General features: G+C 46.9%; 1 protein-coding gene across 1 annotated transcript in view; it reads right to left on the minus strand.

The window, feature by feature from the left end:
- Positions 1 to 16,427: 16,427 nt before the first annotated feature.
- GAP43 (growth associated protein 43) overlaps positions 16,428 to 21,149 on the minus strand; it is a 52,051-nt gene continuing 47,329 nt past the window's right edge. The window contains exon 3 of the mRNA XM_058854675.1: positions 16,428 to 17,209. Coding sequence (XP_058710658.1) covers positions 17,121 to 17,209 — 89 coding nt within the window. The 3' untranslated portion in view covers positions 16,428 to 17,120. The remainder of the gene's footprint in view (positions 17,210 to 21,149) is intronic.

A 21,149-nucleotide genomic window follows, 5' to 3' on the forward strand; every position in this document is an offset into this window, starting at 1 on the left:
ATCATTCTGCATCTGGTACCAACTCCAGGCTCACCTGTGAACAAGAAGCAAGGCTTGACAGCCAGGCCAGGGTCCTGTGTTCAGTCAAAGCAATGCAGTAATTTAGGGAGCAGAAGGTCTGCAGCCTGGGACTCTCACTCTGGACAGCAGTTTCTGTCCAGGGCTTACAGACAATAAGGATTCGTACCAGAGGTAGACTCATACCTGCCTAAAGTCCTTACTGACACCTCCTGAGTTAACTGTGCCAGACCTGAGTCATTGCCCTGGATTAGGCCTCACTTTAAAAGTCTGGCACCAGCTTGGAGTGAGAGGTTACTCAGTGGTGAATCAAGCACAAATGTTTTTGTTTTGTTTTGCTTTTGCCTTATGTGCACATTACCGATCTCTGTGGATCCTAAGAGGAAGAGCACAGGGACACTATTTGTGCCCACCATCAGCTCTGTCATGTGAAAAGGTTTCTGTCATTACTGTGCAATTTTGATTCTCAGCAGACACCTTTAAGGACCAGGCACCCATGTGGTGAAAATCAGCACTGATGTACCAACACCAATGAGCTGCTGGGCTGGCTAGTGAGTTCCTCTCCCATGGCAGAGTTATTAGACACAGAACTTGTCAAACAGAAGGGATTCACCCATGAGGGTAAATGGGCCACTGTGTTTGACATGTGCCACAGAGGCAAAGGACAGGTGTGACATTTACACTCGAAACTTGAAGTCCCTCTGTTCTAAAATGGCAATCTTACCTCAGAAAATTAATTTACAGGACAGCCCATTTAGCTGAGCTGCCCTTTGTAGAGCAGCCCTTGAGAAAGGCTGTCTGGGCTGTCACTGAGCTGTACACACCCTGTATTTGCAGTGGGACTCTGATGCTGGGCTCTGGTCCCTATGGCACTAGTGGCACATCTACATCTCTCCAATGCCAGCAAATGACCATGGGCAAACCCATCACAGGAGTGGGCAGTGGCTGAGTCTCACCAGGGACTGGCAGGTACCAGGCTGCTCTAGTAACTTCCTTTTAATGAGTAAATTAGCTAAATCAAAACCATCCTCCAGATACTTTGTGAATAAGGACTAAAGAAGTATTTGGTGGGTGCTCAGCTCCCTTCTTTTCTACTCTTGCTGTCTTGCTTCTCTGTTTTCCAAATCTCCTTTCCACCTTTATTGGCATGAGGGGTGGTTATTTTCCTTGCTGGGTTAGTCTTTGTCTCTTCCCTTTCTATTTCTCATGCATGAGTTTGTCGAGCAAGCACAAGCCATTTGCCCCACATTGATTATTTATGAAGGTGGGAACCTTTTATCTCAGCTGCTTAGTTACTTAACACTGGTGTAGAGAGGCTGCCTGCAAGAAGCTGCACGTCTTTCAGGAGCTGGGAGACAGGGAAGGAGGCTGCAGCGTTTCAGTATCTGATAGGAAGGACATGGAGAAGGGAGACAAATAGGGCTGAACCCACTCTAAAGGGTGATTTATCTATAATGCCACCAGAAAGTAGGGGTAAAATGATACCTTTGGGATTTTATAGTGTTTTGTGTTCACCTTGCCGAGTTCCTAAGAAATTATAAAGTAAAAAGTGAAGCCCAGTATTATAAATTCCAAAAAGAAGGGATGATATGTTCAGGATTGAGTGTGAAGAGAACATGGCACCTCTGCTTTTGTATCCACAGATGCCTCACAGTTGCATGGGTGCCAGATGTACAGCCTGACTTCTGTGAGTGAGGGCAGAGCCAAAAAGAACAAAAGATTTCCAGTTCAAGCCAGGCTTAGTGGGAGAGGCGTTGCAGCCCTCCGGTGAGACTGCCTACCGTGATTTCTGCAAAACCAGGCAAGTCACGCACTTGTAATGGGTCACTGGGACGTGGTCAGGTGGAAACAGAAAATGTGTTTGCCTCCTCAGCCCCCACCCTTTCCTAGCCCAGCTCTTTGTGTTTTCTCTCTTTTCGTTGCCAATCTGCTCACAGTGCACTCCCCTAGTCGGGAAGATGGGGAAGAAATACATCTGGCCACAAGTTCACAAAGACATTTGCAGAGGGTCACCCATGTGAAATGTGCTGTTGGGAAGATCCATTCTCAGGATCCAACATGCAAATACAAGGCTGGCAGCCTGGAAAGGTGTTGTCCCTTTCCTGTATACATAAATATGCAGGAAAGCAAATTCGTTGTGTTTTGGAAACTGCTCTAGAGCAAAACAAATAGATCAAAACCAAAGGACAGGAGCTGAACTTTTTTATGAATGGAGATGCTATTAGAGTGCACTGCAAACAGCATAATGGAATATCAGCTGAAATTTCATTTTACTGTTACTACTAAATCACAATCTTACACAGAGTTTAATATAGTTCTCCTAAAAATTTCCTGTCACTTCTGCTCTTCCCTTCATCCAGCGACAGCTGAATGTGTCAGATTCCAATCTGTCCCATGGCTTATGAAAAAAATGTTTTATGGAAAAAATATTTTATGGGAACATAAATTTAAATGCTGCTCCAGCATCAACGCCCTTCAGACAGAAAATGCTACAAGAGCTGCCTTTGGGGTGACCAGCCAGAAGAGAGTATGGGTAATGTAAGGAAAGGAGGAGGGCACTCTGCCCCCTTCTTTAGCTGCCTGTTGTCAGGATGTGCCATGATATTCTCTGGTGGGATGAAAATGGGACAAGGGCAGGGTGTATCTGGGAGGCATCTGCAGTCAGCCAAGTGAGCACACACATGCACCATGGGTCCTGAGCCTCATTTAGCAAAGCACTGGTCCCAGGGAGCTCCACCATCCTTTATAGCTTTCTCCACCACAAGCAGAGCAGCAGGCCCTATTGAGGGAGGCTGCTGTCTCTGTGGTAGGGACACAGTGTCTCTATCCCAGTATGAGCTCTCAGAGACAGCTGTGAGGGGGGAGGCTCAGCTCTTGGGGTCCCTCTCAACTGAGCCAATACCCAAGTGCAGACACCATGAGCAGGTTCTGCTCTCCACCCAGCCACAGAGCGAGGCTTTCCGTGAGGCTGGCTGAGCAAAAAGCAAATCAAATTTTCCCCTCCAGCAGTCTCAGCAGCAGCAGAAATCAGGGCTGAACTGTTCTGAGCAGTGTAGGGATGCTTTGCTGTGGCTGCTGTGCAGGCTGCAGGACTCCCTGACTGCCCCATCTCCAAAACCTGCTGTGTCCCTGACTCCCCTATTCCCCAGAAGGGAGCAGGGCATGCACCCCCAGTCACTGATGCAGTAGTGCTTTGCCTTCCCTATGGCAAGGCCTCCTAAACTCCTCATTTTCCTTCCCTGTTACACCAGCTACTGTGTCCCCACGTGGCTAAGGCTGTGTGACTGTGTGGCTGTGTGACTACTGTGGGTTGAATGGCAGTGGCATTTAAACCTGGATATTAACAGAAGCATAAGGGGTGACTGGCTGTGCCCATGTGCAGCGCCAAGGCTCTGGGCACAGCTCAGCTGGCACAGAGCAGCTACTGACGAGCAGCTGAGTGAGCTCAAAAGGTGTTTCTAGTTTAAAATTTGATCTTACAAGCTGACTAGGGATGAACTAAAAGAAAGTCCTACCCTACACGTGCGGGCTTTGCATATTCCGCGCCGCAAGGACAGGATGCGCTATTTAGGGAAAGGCAGAGGCAGGCAGCGCATCATGCGGGAACATGCCCTCCCTAGGCATTCCTCCAAGCCGAGTGCTCACCTACAGACACGCTCCCCCTTGAGAAACCTCTTCCCTGGTGGGTGTTTTGCTTACACAGGCATTCCCCAGAGATCGTCCCTGGAGACAGTTTTAGTCTGAGAGGAGAGCTGTCTTCATGGCATGTATTTTTAACAAGTCTTAAAGGTATGTGTTATTCCCATCCCTTTCCCTGCAGAATAAATACTTCGGGGCAGAGCAGTTACTGATCTGATCTGCCCGAGATCCTGAGAGATTATCTCAGTTATGTGCTCTGTCACAGCCTCTTCCCACACCCTGGGCAAGCGGCAGAGCCCTGCGGCCCAACCAGGAGGAAGGTGCCACGAAATGTCCGGAGGGTCTAAGCTTTCACGGCCCTCTCTTGTCATAGTTATCCTTCCTATGGTGCTCCAGGGGTTGTACAGATAACGCTGATAAGAGTGGTGACAGCTCCCGGGTGCAGGGTGATGGAAATGCTGTGATGCTGAGGCTGGCAGACTTCTGAGGTCTGCAAACATCACCAGCGACACAAGACAGTCTTTATGCAATACCAACGGCAAGAGCTGCCCAGGCACCCAAATGCTGCTGGACCATCTTCTTTACTTGTGATGGCAACCAACAGCCAAGGATCTGTGTGAGCAAAGGCCTAACACACACAGGGTCTTGAATAGCTCATGAATTAGGATGTGGAAGATTCAGAAAAAAGGTTAAAATTCTGCTTTATGAATGAAGGGGAAAAGTCACATCTCCTTGTGTAAACATGCCTGAGTGGAGAAGTGGACCTGTGTTTGTGAACTCACCCCTTGCTTCAGATCAAAATTCTGGTTTGATTATGTCTCTCTGACACCAGGATTTGTATTTAAATGGAGATTTATTGCCATTTGATAACAGAGTAGAGATAGAAAAGAATTCCCTGGTTCTGGGCTTTGTGGTGCCCAAACTCCACAAAAAGGCAGTAAATTAGTAAAGTGTGACCTTAATAGCCCTAAATGCTCCCAAGTGTGTGCAACAATGTGATGGGATCATCATGTGGGTTTTGCTATAGCAGCACCACAGGGAAGGAAATTAAGTCAGCTACAGTTGTCTGAAGAGTCCAAACCTTGGTAGACTCACAGATGGTAACTACAGAGTGATGAGGGGAAGCCTGAATCTTTCTTCTGCCTGTGCTTAGCACCTCAGCTAAATCACCTGAGAGGACCCACTGGGGATTGTTTCCTGAGGGACTGATAAAAAGTTCACTCACTAAAAGCCAAGACACGACCATGATCTTTGCAGGTGCCCACAGCCTCAGTCCAGGAGATCCTTCAGAAAAGTTTTGAAGAGCCATGATTGGTGCTCTTTCTTACAGGAAGTGCACTTTGCTGCCTCAGAAAGTGCTTTCTTTTCTTACCTCAGCAGTGTGTTTTCCAAGTACCTCAGCTAAACCAAATCCTTCATTTCTTCAGAAGGTGCCTGTTTGCTGAGCACCCAGATGTGCCAGACTGCAGCCCATGGGTGGCAAAACTTCACAGTTCCACAGTTTTTGATGCTCAGATTCTTGGGTTTTGTCTTTTCTACAGAGAGAGTTAATTGCCAGACTACGGACCAGGAATGCTTAAATCTTTGATCTGGCCCAGTTAAATCTGAGATTGTTCACATCTCTATCCTGCATGGAGAGACTGCTGCAAAAAATCAGAGGTAGCCGAGTCTCACCCTGAGACACTCTGTGTGTGCTCATGGCCTGCTGCTGCTTTACAGCATGTAATGTCTGTAAATGAAATATCTGTCTTCTTTCCTGGAAACAGACAACCAGAAAACCAAGCAGCGCAGATGTGAGGGCCTGAGCTCTTGATCAGGAGCAGTGTGTGGCAGTGGAGGAAAAAGATGCAGACTCATTCACCGAGATGCTGCCCTGGAAGAGCCTGTGGGCGTTTGCTGAATGTTTAGTAATTAAGCTGATTCTGGGCATGCTGATTATCATTTCAGGGAGATGTGGAACATCCTGCAAATACTTGCATAAACATCTGATTCCCAGGACACACGCAAGCACGCGGGTGTATGGGAGGCAAGGGGAAGCAGCCTGAGTGTTTTGAGAGCAAGAATAAATAGGTGCTGTTGCATCTGTGACATTGTTTTGGTTTTTAATCCAGCGGGGAGGAACCACAGGAAATGGTACATTTTTAATCCTGCTTTCTGTCTCAGTCAGCCAGAGTGAACAACTCATTAGCATGCAAATTTTGCTCTTTTTGTTCATCAAAGCAATAACGCAGAGAGAAGCCAAGTGAACTTGGAAGCCCATTGTTGAGCATCTCTTGTACTTTCTGCAGGAATAGCACAGGTGGAGGACCACCTTGTTTTCCTAGAGCACTATCAAGGTTCTACTGTTGTCCATGGAGTCCTTGATAAAATTTTTCTCAGGACTTTAAGCTGCCTGGTTTAGGAGTGTGACTACTGCAAAAAAGGTTTGACTCTGGAGCAAAGTTGTGAGAGTTGCACCTCTCCCCACCCCCAAAATCATAGAATCATAGAATGTTTTGGGTTGGAAAGGTCTTTAAAGACCATCTAGTTCCAACCCCCCTGCCATGAGCAGGGACACCGTTCTCTAGAATTCTAGAGATACTTCATTGTAGACTTTGGTGGGGATATATCAGTTAGACTATTAGAGCCTGGGTTTAGTACCTAACAGATCTGGAAAATGCTCTGAGATCCCACCTGCCCCGATCTTCTGGGACATTTCATACACCAGAGTGCAATTGCATTATTTATTACACCGTTTCTCCAAACTTCCCAGCGTGATCCTTGCTGTGCCAAGTACTGCTGACTACATGGGGCATCCATAATCCAACTTCTGCGCTTCTGTGCTGTCTCATGCAAGCTCTGGACTTTCCCTGTATCCCGGCACAGCGTTAGTGCTAAGGCAAGGAGGGAACTAATTGCCTCCAGGCATTTTTGTCAGCCTGTACAATTCTTACAGAGCTCTTGGCCTTGCACATTAAGAAGACAGGCAGGGAGACAGACGTGGGTATATCTGTGTGACAGGGGTGGGGGCAGCAGCTCCAGACAGCGCTCTGCTTAATTGGTTTCCTTCCTTTTCCACTGTATTAATCACCTCCCTCTGCATGCTGCCCAGGGCTCATTTCCAGTCATTTTGCAGGCCTAGTGAGAGGGCCATGGAGCAGCCCAGGAATGGATTGCTTCCCAGCAGTCCCTGGGCAGAGGCACAGGTCCCTTTTTCTGTCTCCCTGGCTCCACAGCAGCCTACTTTCCACCAGTCCCTCTTTGATGCTCGTTAATGGAGAAGGAGGTGAGCATGAAATGGACTGCTAAAACCTATGAATATTTCAGAAGAAAAAGTCAAGGGACTCCATTAAATCCTATTCTGTCTCTGCAAATGGAGCTGGGGGGCGGGTGTGCCGCTTAATGAGAAACCCTAGCGCCATGTGCCCGCATGATGCTTTCCAAAGTCCCCCTTTTGCAACGTTCCCATAGTCACCCAACACTGCTGCCATCCTCTCCTTTCCCAGACAAGTCCAGCATCTCTGCTGTCAGCCATGTCTCCTGCTGCCTCAGCCTGTCCCTATGTACCCATATTCACCACCCAGTTGCCCTCAGATGTACCTCTTCCCCCTCTCCCACTCATAGCATGAGGGACTTCCCCTTGGGACCCAGCATCCCAGTGTCCTGCAGCAGCCCACCAGCTACCAGCACACTGTTTGTCAGCATCTTCCCAGCTCACCCTCTATCTTCCCCCAGCCCCTTCCCACGTCCCCATGCTGATCACAGCCTCCTCCAGGCAGCTGCTGCCCCCCCATCAGCAAGCAGCGAGAGCGGCGGCAGCTTTCAGAGCAACAGACAGAGCCTGACAGCCCCATATGTTTCAACAGAGACAGTTCCTCCCTCTAATGGGCCCAGAGGAGCGCGGCTTTCAAAGGATTCAGCGTGGAAGTGACAGGCTGGAAAGTCTTATTAATGGTCTGTCGCCGGCGAGGGGCCGCAAGCAGCGCGTGGCAACAGCCCAGAGGCCACGGCCAGGCAGAGCCAGCCCTCTCCAGCCACCAGCATCCTGCCCCAGCCCATGCCCTGGGCCAAGCAGAACCCTTCCCTGACATGAGAGATGGGATGGTGATTGGCCTTTGGCTTTTTCCTAGAGACCAGTCAGTGTGTGAGGTCTTTCCAGACCATGCACCCTGCCTTGTACCCTGTTCTTCCAGCCCTGACTGCCAAACGTGCCCTGTGGAGTGTCTGGCACCAGGCTTGGCTGTTATGCATGGAGAAGAAGTGTGGGGGAGACAGCCCCCAGCTGTAGGTCTTCTCTCTTTTTGTTACTGAGAAGCAGCGGGGTCAAGGAAGCCAAAGTGCCAGCGTGCAGGAACTGCTCACCCTTTTGCTGGATGCTGGCATTCAAACAGGATTTGTCTTCTGGTCTTTAAGTGACTTCTAAAGAAGGTGACCTGTCTTCACTCACAGAACTGCCCCTCAGAGACAACTTCTCCATAGTTTCCAGGAACATTGGTCTTCCACATCCAAAAGCTCAAGGTGTCTCTGCCGTTAGACACCAGCACCCCCTTAGGCCACCAGGAAGTGTGGCAGTTTCTTAGCTTTCGCTGTTTGTCTTAAATCATTCAGGTCTGCCTCAGAAGGAAAGAGACCCAAGAAGGAAAGACTCGGGACCTGATGAAGCACAAGGAAGGAGCCTCTGCTTTTCACTTCCACAGTGAAATCATCTCCACGCTTAAACCGTGAGCTGCTGCACAGACAGGTGTTGAATGAGGCTTTAAATTGACATTTAAGCTACAGACTGTACACAGATAAATGGCCAAGGATGGGGACACCCAGAGTAGAGGGGGAAATGGAACCCTCTTCATTACCTCTCACCTCCAATACGAGAAACTGTTTTTTGCCTCTGTGGCTCAGGGTCCTAAGGAGGGCCACAAAACCCTTCAGAAGATGACTGTATCAAGGTAAGAAAAGCATAATTATGGGCTCAGCAGGGAGAGCCCTCACCAGCATTTTTCAGTTCACCCCAATTAACTCTTCCTTGTTATCCAGCCACCAATGACCTGTACCACCCTTCCTCTCTCTCACCACAGATAATGACTCTTCTCTCTCTCTCTTGGCTAAGCATCCACCCATTGCTCCTGAAGTGCTAATTACATTTTAGTCATAATTTGCTTAATCAGCTGCCATAATTACATTAAGCAATGCCTTTCTACCTATACACAGCTTGTAGTTTGGGTTGTAGGCTGATACAGACATGGGATACAAGTACCCCAGTCTGTCTTGTACAAGCTATCACCTCTCTGCAAACCCTGCCTCTCAGTCACAGTGGTGTTCCTCTGAGAGAAATGGGCTTTCACTTCCTTGCTTCTCTTATTATTAATGTTCAGAGATTCATGCCAAGCTAGAGGAAAAATTATTTCCTCTTTAATATATAAAAGTGGCTCTACATGGAGAAAAATAATTTCATTTTCAATAAACAAAAGTGATGTTAGGTACAGAAGTGCATAATTTCCTCTCACTTTTTCACTTATCTTTAGCAAGGGAGTAGCCCGGTTCAAACTTGATGCCAGCTCTGTATACTGGTAAAAAAGGACAAAGTGTTGCAGACTGGGAGACTGTAGATGTCTATTACAGAGTGCTTCATATGTGCTTCATATTCCCTGCTGGATAAAGGAAAGCAGACTTAGAAATTCGATTCTGTGAGAAACAATAGTCTTTTGCCTGTGAACTCAGTAGAGCAATGAGGGTGGCAAGTGTGCTGTGAAGCTGTTGGCATTGTCAAAAACCAGGAAACCTGAAGTTCCTGTTGCAGTTTCCCTAAGGAAAGGAGGTCTTCCCCAGCCCAGGGTGGGCTAAGCCAAGGGGCCACCAAAGGAATGGGAAACACTTTGCTCACTCAGAAACTGGGGAAAGTTTACTGGTGTAGTCCATAGATGTGGCAAGACATCCAAAGGAAGTTCACCTGGGCAACTGGGGGAGGTTGAAAACCTAAGGTGAGCCATGGGTCATTTTCTGCAATTCAGGCAGAAATTTTATTTCTTCTTGCAGTGGCTAGAATGCAACTCTGGAAATTATAAGAAGGCACAAAAAGTTTGCCATGCATGAAGTCTCAGGTGGAGGTTTACATTAGACTGAGCTTCAGCTGACACACATGCCCTGGGCCAACTCCTGCCCTCCTCCTCTGCTGTGCTGCAGATAAAAGAGTGCAAGGCAGTCTTGCTACCTCAAGACAGCCATTGACTTGGAGAGAGGTCCTTGAGTGTCTTTTTAGAGGTGTTTTGCCCCATGGAAGCAAAGCCAATCTGCCAGGGCTGATCCCTGCAATCCAGTGATGTGGCTAATTGAAACCACTTGATTTTGCATGCTTAATATTTGTTTGCACACAAGATGTAGTCCACGCCTTTTTTGGAGAAGCCACGAGGCAACTGATGATTACATACAAGAATACAGACATCTAATTGTGTCATTTGTAAATTGGCACTTTGTCCGGATCCCATGTGAGGTGCTGAGGTCTGCTCTGTTTCCCAGGCAGCTCCTTGGAGCCTCATCAGGAATTTTCTGGGCCCTTGCTAAGCCAGCTGCTGTATTTCATAGATGAGTTGCAAGTGATTTCTAAACAGTGGTTGCAAAGCTTCCTGGGATGAATAGATGTGACAAAAATGCTTGATTTCAGCTCTGCTCTTGAGCTGCTGTCAGATACAGCTCAGGATTAAGTCAGAAGCCTAGCACAGCCCAGGCAGCAATTCCTGCTCTGTTCATATATCATTGCACTTGGCACAAACTTGATACTGAGGGAAATAATTGGTGGGGCTTCTTAGCTACTGAAATATATATTTCTATCTCAACAACTTCTGGGGTTTCCTAGTGAGATACTGAAGATTTAAATCCAATGAGGAATTTGATGTCTTTAGATAAGCTTGCACAGGGTTGCCTAACTCCTTTCCATTGAGGGTGGCAGAGGACAGGAACAGCTGACCAGGGAAGTCTGTCCCTGAACTCTCCCTCTCTGGAGACAATCTGGCATCTGTGTCACCTGCCCTAGGTGACCCTGGCTTGGTAGAAGGGTTGGACTGGATGATCTCCAGAGGTCCAACCATCATTACTTGCTGGTGACCCCCATTCTTATTTCTACATCCAAGTAGATTCCCTGACTCAGGACATCCCAAGCCCAGATATGGCCATGGACATTTTGCAGCTTTGTGGTGTCCAAGCACATTGTTTCTCAGTTCAGCCTTTTCCAGGCAGTTTCCAGGCAGTTCCCAGACAGCCACAGGCCTTTCCTGGGTCAGAGCATCCATGGGGATGTCTGTGTCATAATATATAAAAACCCAGGACTTTTGCACAGGAGGCCACATCTTCCATCAGGGCAGTTAGATATTCTACCTCAATGGATATTAAGCACAATAAAAACATGCTGGCCTCTATGGCCTTTTAGTTCATCATTTCAATTTAACATAGCTTTTTACCCAGACAGAATCAGTACAAAGGTTTTTTTTCACACTAGAAGGACTTGACTGAGAAGGTCAAGGGAGAATGAAATGAGATTTTTTTTGCAATAGAATCCAAGTCCTACACAAGGGAGAAATTTCTATGCCAGGAGCAAATAATTGCACACAACTACACGTATCTATAAGTGAGAGACTTTATTTGAACCAATTTTTCAAATACAGACATCTGTATTATTCTCACTTCTCGGGAATGTTTTCTGCTCATTTTTGAAGCTTGCAACCTTAGGACAATATTCAGGACATATGTGTACATTAGATCTCTGCAGATGGACACATTCATAATGCACAAGTACAATGAGTGAGAGACTCTTTCCAGATCCTCACACAAGAGCATCGGAAATGGGCCGCTCTAATTGTCAAGTTCTGCTCTTTTTAGCTTCCAGACACGTCACAGTTCTTGATACTCTCTAGGCTGTAGCCACCTTCTTCAGGCCCCGATTTATTACTGTGTTACTTCAGCTGTATGCCAGTGGAACTCCTCAAAATAGGGCTTAGGTGATGCACAGGGATTTGTTTTATTCATTGGGAACAGGCATGAGCAGAAAAACCAAGCTATTGGGTGAACAGTTCACCTGGGATTTTCTTTTGTGAGAGTAGTCTAGGTCTCAGGCTGGGATTTCTTTTTTTAGAAGTGACCAGTGGTTCTGGGTGTGTAATACATGAATCTTGATGTTCAGAGCATACAGGGGACCTGTGGCTCGGACCCCAGTGAGGTGTCTCTCAAGTTGGGCACTCCAGATGTGAGCCACTGGGGTCTCTAGCCTGTTCTGCAAATCTCGACCTTCACCTCTTCTTCCAAGTATTGCTCAACAGAAGAATGTAGTAATAAAGCATTGTAGGTAAGAATGCAGGCTCGCACATGACCTGAGATCAACACCCTGAAAAATGGATAGAGGGTAGCGCTTTCAGGACCACCTAAATGACTCATGATCTTCAGTTCCATTTTGGAAAATGACTGGAGAATTTCAGGCCTGAGACCTCCCAAATGCGCTGCAGAGAGGAGTTTGGACATCCTTCAGCATCTGGGCCTTAGGAACTTGCGTCTCTTTGAAAGCCAGTGAAATGTGTGCTCTCAAGTGCCCATGTCACTTAGGTTATTCTGAAAACTGTACCCTATATACATATAGGTAGATAAGGGGCAGACTTTCACAGGCACAAGAGGCAGTTAGACATGTAACTCCCATTGATTTTTTTTTCCCCCTCGGGGACCTGGAAAATCCCCACCCCCTCCCCGAGGAGTTGAATCCTCCTCTCGCATTATTTTCACACCAGATTAACACCACTGGTTCCAGTGGAGTGACTCCTGAGTTATCCCAGTGTGAGCGAGAGGAGAACCAGTCCTGAGGTGCTCTAAATATCCAGTGAAAGTGCTAATGTGGCAATGCAGAAAAGCAGGGAATCTGAGCACAGGCCTGGAAGAGGACCCCCAAAGTCACCTCTGGTGCCGCTGAGCTGCAGGTGACCACCAAGCAGATTTTTTAGCCAAGAGGAACCACAAAAACATTCATTCAAACCCTTCCCTCCACCTCTGCAAACCACAGCCACTCCATTTCCTTCCTAAGACACCTATGACAAACAGCAAATCCTCAGTATGAAGAGTCACAAGTGCTAGTTTGCTGTTTGGAGACCACAGGAAAAAAAGAAATAACTCCTGTGGGGAGTTCGGTGTGAATTCCCCCTTCCTTTCTTTCTCCTTTCCATTTTTTCTAAACTCCTCTCCATCAGTCATGGGTATTTCTTTAATCTGGAGTAACATGTTTCCCAAGCAATAGTGTTTATGTGGTCACCACAGGTGAGTTCCTTCTGGCTAAAGCCTCTCATTGGGCTGCATTAGGGTTTAGGATTGGAAAACACTGTGTCTGAAGGGATCTCAGCAAGATGCCCTTCCCCTCCCTTTGGAATGTGGCTCACGGAAAAGCTCCTTGGCTGATGCAACTACTGCAAGGGTTGTGGGGTTTCATCTGCTATCAGTGCAGACAGTCAGAATGCCACAAGCATTGCAAGTCAGACCAAATTCATGCTTACAATCTACTGCATTGATGGAGTTTATGTCGGATTTTTTTTTCACTTTTTCAAGGCTTAGTCTAGTGAAATGTAGTAGTGAAATGTCAAGAGCTGGCCTACAGCTGGTTCGAGCATTCAGGATAGCTGTGGGTCACTAGCATATCTTACAACAGGGGCATGGAAAAAGCCCCTCTAGGACCCTGAATTTCCACAGCACTGCATGGTGAGGTCAGGCATCATATTCCCAGTGTGAGTCACTCCAGCATGCCCTGCCCTTTTTTTACATAAAATAACAACCACAGAGCACCCCCAGGAAAACCTCTACCCTCTTGAGGGAGAGAGAATTAGATACATACTCCCTAGGGAATTCCTGTTGGTTGTTGCAGTGGGAGTAGGAGAAAAGCTTCAACTACTCTGCTGATGACTCTTTGCCCCACTCTTTACTTCTGGGACCTCCTGCCTCTTCTGCTGCTTTCAGCTCACTTGATGTCTCGCTAGAAAAATCATTCCTCAAATACCCTTGTTCTCTTTCCAGTTTCCGTCCCATGCTACATCCTTTATAGTGTTTCCTTTTAGCCTTTGAAAATCTGGCTGAAGAGGCAACTCAAGGAAATCCAAATGCTTTTCTCTGCTCTCTTCCTGTACCCTGAAGACAGCCCAGCTTCCTATACAAATCTTGTGTATTACACATTAAACCACTGCCTGCTCAAGGCAGGGTTTGTCTCTGTGCTCTCTCTCACGCTCTCTTTGCCCTGATTCTCTGGCAGGATCAGGACACGGTACAATAATAAAGATAGGGGGTGCTTGGTTACAGCCAGTAGTTTTAAACTGGAACCAAGGGAGAGGAATTGGTATTTAAATTATTTAGGTTTGCAGTTGGTAACCACATATCCCGTTCTCTTTGTGGGGGGAAAAAAACCAAAACACAAAACCCAACCCTTTGTTCTCTAAGCAACATGGCAAAGTATGTTCTTACAAACGGTGACAAAACACGCGCAATGCCCCAACCATCAGCCAAGGGGGAGGCAACATGCGAAATACAAAGGTCCCTGGGGAAGGAAAGCTGTTTCATTTTTTGAGGAGGGAGGAAGGCCTACGTCCAGGAAGACATGAGAAGCGGTTTTCTTTTCCTTATAAAGTTAAAAATAGTAATAGCAAAGTGGAGGCAAGATGAAAACTTTGGGGTCTGAAATCAGAAGAGCAGGGAAACCATATGGTCTTTGCAGAAACAGGCAAGACAGAAAACCTTTTAAAATGGTCATGACAGGAGATAAGGCCAAACAAAAACCATGGTCCCTCCTTCCTGCCCCTCCCAAACACCTCTCCCACAAATCCGGAGAGCTGAACCTCAGTTCTCTCAACTTGGTGCTAGAGACACGGGGTGTCTGCAGTGTCTGCGCTGGGCTGGGCCCCTTGTGTGCTACAAACAGCAAACATACTGTACACCTCTCCTCCCTACGCCTCAGCCCCCGTGTCCCTCAGAGCGCTCTCCCTCCCAAACACCACCCACACCCCGCTGCTCCCATGGCAGACACGGGCGGGGTGGTGAGACCTGACATACGGTCCAAGCAATGCCTGATGTCTGCGCTACATTTGCTGAATTGAGGTCAGGCTGGAAGGTGTCTCAGGGTTTACCACCCATCATGACATGGGAATATTAGCATATATATCATTTATGAAGTATGACACAATACCTATCTGTCAGTCAGCCCATCTTTCTACCTATTTAGTCTGTCTAATCTACTTTAGCTATCTACGTTTCACTATCTCTATCAATCATCTATTGCTCCGTATTATCTAATTTCTTCCTGTCTCTCTCTCATCTTTTGCACTCTAATCTTTCTTTCTCTAGCTATACTCCCCTCTCTCTCCCTATCATCCATCTATCCACTCAAAAATCTTTCCCCCCCTCATCTCTCTAATCCCTGTTTTTAAAAATCTTTGTCCAATCTATCTCCCACTCTCTCTTTCCCTCTCTTTAGAAAAAAAACCCTCCCTGTCTCTCTCTCTCTTATTTCTACAGAATGCCAGGAAGCACATGGAAATGAATCCCGACATGTTTTGATGGCACTTCCAGTGAGCGGTCTACGTTCAAAGCGATCATTTCTGAGGAGACACCGTTCATCTTTTCTCCCTATTTCCAACAAAGAGATGGAGAAGAACAAAGGAGTAGGGCAAGAAGTGCCAGCCATCCCTCCAAAGGCCATGGGGCTGCCACTCCAAGAAGCATCGGCCATCAAAGGATGCTGGAGCTGTCAACATTCCCATCCTTTGGTCTTCCTGCTGTGAGGACAATTTTATCCTGGTCCTGCAGCATCACACAGTTATGCTGCAGGGTACTCTGGCTGTCATTGCCAGCGAGGCCAGGAAACCATGCAGGAGCTGCTGGGAAAGCACATGAAATTAATCAGGGCAGTGAAAGAGCAGTAATTAGCTTTTATGAAAGCCCAGATACTACTAAATGCATTTTAACTGTTTGCTCTCATAGCTCATAAAGACAGCAGCAGACCCAGATGGCTGTACAGGCTCAGGGTTTGGTGTCTGTCTGTCCTCTGCCAGGACAGGCTGGGTGGCACCAGGAACAGGCTGCAACCTGTGGGAAGCAGTGATGGAGATTTAGGAGGTGGGGCTCTGCCCACAGCCATAAATGACAGCTGAAAACCTTGCCCTCATTAGATCTGGGTGAAGCACCCTAGGTTTGGCAGGAGCAGGAATGAGGTACTTCTCCAAGTGCCACCAACTGGCTCCTAGGCCACCAGGCCTCGTCCTGCCCATTTATTTATTCAATAAATATTGAATAGTAATTGGCCCAATTTGTTTTGCCAAACTGAACATATTTGGGGGGCATGCTATGCTACTCAGGGACTTCAACTCCAGCCCAGTGGGATGAGCATCATCCTACTGTGGCGAGAAGCTCAGATCCTAGGGCTCTGTCACCTCACAGCCCTTGGCAGGGGTTAGACCTTGGGTGTGGCTCAAAGCTGGTCCCTCTGCAGGCTCATACCTCCAAGGCCACCACAGTTCTCCAAATCAGGGCCTAGAGGTCTCCTAGAGGGACGCTTTCAATGATCTTTCCTAAAACTGATTTTTCTACTTTCATTATTTATGTTAGTCAGTGCTAACACCTTGCTCAAAATCCGAGCCTGCTCCCCTTAAAAATCCCCTCAGTAGTGCCAGGGAGAGCAGTCAGTCACTGACTGGTGGCCAAGGAGCACAGCTGGGCCATGCAACAAGTGGCCCACCAAAGATCACGGGCCAGCAGGATGTACGGCAGCATAGAAATGCGACACGGTGGTGTTAATGATAATTATTCTCATTTATTATAATTATTGTTCAGTTTGAAAAAGGAGCCTGGAGCCAAGCATTATGCTAATTGGCACATTTTCTAGTTGTTGTTTTAGTTCTGAAAACAAACTGGGGTTTAGTAGTTTTTTTTGTTCATTTGTTTGTTGCATTTGGTCTTTTGTTTGTTTTTTCTTTCGTTCATTCCATCACATTGAAAAAGGAAGAAAAGAACCTTTTTTTTCCCCCCCTCTTTTGTTTTTAACTCACTCGGTAAGTCTGGACTCCTCAGATGAACGTAACATTGCACACACACACACTTGGAGAAGAGAGAGAGGAGAGAGAGAGAGAGAGAGCGCGCTCGCAGTGGGCAGACAGACACACGCACGCGCCAGGTCAAAGAACTCTGATACAGTGCAAGAATTTTCCCAAAATGATTGGATCATCATTACCAAAAACTTGCCATAACAACACCAAGAAACAAAGAAATGTTTAAGCCACACTGTTTGACTGGGATTTTTCCTGCTTTTTTTTTTTTTCTTTAAATGTTTGCCACACAGAGAGAAAAAGGGTTTAAGTGGTAATGGGAGAGGGACAGACAGGCTCACAGATGCGAGCAGGAAGGGGGGAAATCGAGATTGGGGTGGGAAGGAAGGATAGAGGATAGGGGGAGGGAGGGAGGGGCAATGGGGAGTCATTTCTTAATGTTCAGGCATTTTCTTGGTCCGCCTTGCTCTCTTCTTCTTTCACCTCTTCCTGCTGGGCACTTTCAGTAGGTTTGGTTTCTTCTACAGCATCTAGTGGAGAAAGAGATGGTCCAGTGTTAGTCAGCCATGATCTAGAGCATCCTGCATATGCACACAGCCTGATGGACTGCATGGCTCCAGGCTTCTCTGTCTCCAAAGTCACCCAGGTCTCAAAGTCCCTGGAATTCCTGCAGCATGGACAGAACATGCCAAGGTTCAGCCCAGCAGGCAAATATGTAACTCTCACAAACCACCTTCAGCCAGAAAGCATGTGCCACTGGAAGGAGCTGCCTTGCTTGCTGCTGATGTGACATACAGCCACTGTTCATTTCATTAGGGGCACTGGTTAGACTCCTGGCTTATCAGCTAGATCACACACCCTTTCACAGAACCCACTGGCTGTGCCAACCACTGTTGAACCATTGTCTCCCAGTTACAATATGCATACTCCCAGCCAAGACTTAAAGAGAGTCTCAAAGAAAAAATTCTATACACACCTGAAGCCTGCGAGACCTAGAGGGGAGAATTTTATGCCCTGTAACTCAGACTTCTCTCACACTGAATAGAGATCTAGAGAAATGTCTCTAGCCTTCAAGAATTTGAGCCTTCATCCAGAGGTTGCCACATCTCTCCAGTTTTCTGGTCTCTCCTTTCAAAAGCAAAGCTGCCCTGGAGGGAAGCAGTGAGTATAACTGGAAGTTGGGTCTGCCTGTCAGTCAGACACCTTATTCTGGCGCACCATTCACATGAGAAGTTAAAACTAGTGCTAGGAGCTATCCCACAATGAACTAGACAGAGGATAAGAACCCAGGGGAAGACAGAGGCAGCCAGGAGGAACAAGACAAATGAAAGGAATGCCCCTCAAGCTGGAGTAAGCTCACTCCTGGGTTCATCTAGCCCAAGCCTCCTTCCTTGCAGCAGGATAAATTTAATTGTCTCAGAGTTTCTACTGCCCAGCTCTCATCAGGGTACACTAACACGTTCCCAGCCTTGTTCAGAAACAGTGCATGTACTGTGTGGATTGCTTTTTACAGGACAAAGTGGGGGTGGACCCAGGGCTGCAGGGCTGTCAGAGAGCGTAATGAACAAGGGTCTTAGAGCACTGTAGTGACTGGTCCATTGCCATCTGTCCCTTTTCCTCACTGGGTACCAGTCCCACACATACACAGTCAATGGAGAGGTCAAGCAAGCAGAAGTCCAGAACTGGGATAAAGAACAGGGAAAATAAATACTTGGGATAAAAAGAACTGGGAAAAGAAACAAGCACTGAAGGACTGGGTGGTGTGGGACAGACTACATGTCATTGCAATGACACATACCTGTACCCATCTTATTCAGAGAGCACTGTGGGTTCCCTGCACAGTTCTGGCTTCTCTGATGTGCTATCAAACTAAATTGTACCAGTAAATAAAATGGGCCAGGGGCTGCTCCCTGGCCCTGAGGCCAACTGGCACCGCACAACTTATGTCCATATGGCTAAACTCTCTTGTTCTGCAGAACAGGATAGCTGTGTCTGGCACCTGACTGATGCAAAGCTACTTGATGTACACAAAAATCACACCAGGGCCTGTGCTGTCAGCCTAACAATGAGGATATTCAGCTGCCAGTGTTTAGTTTGTGAGGATTGGCATACTCATACCCATGTTTCATGAGAATGCTAACTGGGATGTAAAACTTTCTTTACTGACACCATTCACGCATTTTGGCCTGGTCCATTTGATGCCATCAGATGGCAGACTTGTATTTGCTTCCAATCCTGGCAGTAGGTGCTACATTCCTGCTTCCCTCTTCCCTTCAGCTCTTTTAGCCTAGGTTTTAAACATATTACTAAGCACCACTTCCTTATGAATCACCTTTAAGTTGTGTGCAACTTTCCATTCTGAATCATCTTCATTAAAGGCTCTGCTTCTGGACCTTCAAATACTTTTTATCTTGGTAAATTCTGACTGCTGATTTTCCAGAAGGAAAAATTTCTGTGGGAACATCCCCATGGCCTCAGCCACTGCATCTGCAAACCCCCTGTCAGCAAAAACAACTGTGGACTTTCCTTCCCTTGATACAGGACAGATAAGCAGGATGCTATTCAAGGACTCCATCTATATCTGGTACAGCTACCACCACAGACCAAAGACAAACTAGGCTACTGATTAAAATAGGATCATAACAAGTATCATTGGGAGGTAAAGCCTGGCCTACTTTTTTAATTTTCCTGAATGACTTGATCACTGTGAGGGAGGAGAGTCTCTTTAAAGCTGCTCTTCAGGGCATTCATAGCAGGAGACACATTGAATTACGAAGCTGAGAGTAGAATCCCAGTGTGCAACCATCTACCCCTAAATCTGAGCAAAAAAGACTATTGTTAGCCAGCAGCAAAGTCTGATTTCTTACAAGGCTCTGAGAGATCCTAGTAAGGCAGAACTTCTGGAGTTTTCTCCTCACATAAATGGATGATGAGTGAAAGAGCAACAAAAGATGTAACGTGGCTTCAGAAGCACAAGTGCTGACACTGCTTTTCATTGTGCTTAAAACATTTTGTGTCTTCCTACCAAAAATATGCACAGGTTTTAGCCAGCAGTCCCACAGCCTCTTCAGGACAGCACAACAGACAGCACAACAGCAAGCACAGGGACAGACAGACACTGGGGAGGGTCATACACATCTGCTGTGCTACCAAGTTACGCAGATGCCCTGTTAATCAGCAGCTGAAAGTGGAGTCCAGCTCCTACAGTGGTGGGCTCTTGACAGAAGGGATGGACAGGAAACCTGCTCACACTCAAGGTGGAGGAGCTGGCAGTGATGTTGGTTAGCTCACAGTGCTCCCATGCTGTGCTTGCTCTTAGGATGAGCAGGCAAGTTGAAACACAATTTTCTGCCATGTTCTATTCCCTGTTAGCTCACCACAGTGGCAAATCTAATTTCCAGAGAGTGCCCATGGCGCCTAGAGATCCCTGGCTGGCAGAGGAACCGCACAGAGGTGCCTCACTGTCCCCATTAATGTTCTCTGGAGAGTAGATAGTGACAGGCTGATGACTCTCTGCTGAAGAAGGCCAGAGACTGCACTGATTTCTGCCATGGATGAAATAGACTGGACTAACTGGGATCATGGAGCAGCAGGTACAATTTAAGGTCACTTCATCACACATTCAGGTCAACAGAGAGGGGTCATACAATTCAAATGCCGGACTGTGCATATCCCAAATATAAACAAGAACTCTGGATTTTTCAATAAGAATTATTGCATAAAATTCTGTGAATCACTGTCTTTTCTCTTGCATGATACTGAAGCAGTAAGGGGAAACACTCTGTGTACTGCTACACCCTGCTAAGCTATGTCTTATTTCCTACCAGCCTTACCAGCGCTTCATTGATCTTTGGGATGAGGGAAAAGAAGCAACCTGGTGTTATTATGTACTAATGAACTTTTAGCAAGGAGAAATATCATGAAGGAAAAAAAAAATTCAGCACAAAAATATACAAGAAAATTTCAAGCTGTGGCACTGCTAAGCCACAGCCGTAAAAAGAAAAGGATTCGCTCCGCACAATGGGAGCAATGCATCACAACCCCAGTGACATCAGGGCCAGTTAACAGCAGTTTCTGATTCACAAGGAGAGGTGAGACAGTTTATCTGACTCACCAGTTTGTTTGATGCAGGCTATTTCTGCAGTATGTTTTCTGGGCTTTCTCCAGCCTTGTTTTCAGTGCCCCAGCAAAGGGGGACAAGGTATCCCCAGGGAGATTAGTAGATAGCTGTCCTGGGAATTCCATACATCAGAGAGGATAGCTCTTACACTGCCTTTTACCGAATACTAGTCTTGATTTTCCACTTTTTTGAACTCTGGGATATCATACCTGTGGGTTTGCAGTGGATAAATACCATTATGCAGCCAGAGCTGCACAGTTTGGGTATTTTTCATTCACTTTGCCCTTTGTTGCAAAGGTGACAAAAAGGTGGTTGAGAATTCAGGCCATCCCCTGCTTGAGGAACAAAAG

The sequence above is a fragment of the Poecile atricapillus genome, chromosome 1 (genome assembly GCF_030490865.1).
Source record: "Poecile atricapillus isolate bPoeAtr1 chromosome 1, bPoeAtr1.hap1, whole genome shotgun sequence".
In the NCBI taxonomy this organism is placed as follows: domain Eukaryota; kingdom Metazoa; phylum Chordata; class Aves; order Passeriformes; family Paridae; genus Poecile; species Poecile atricapillus.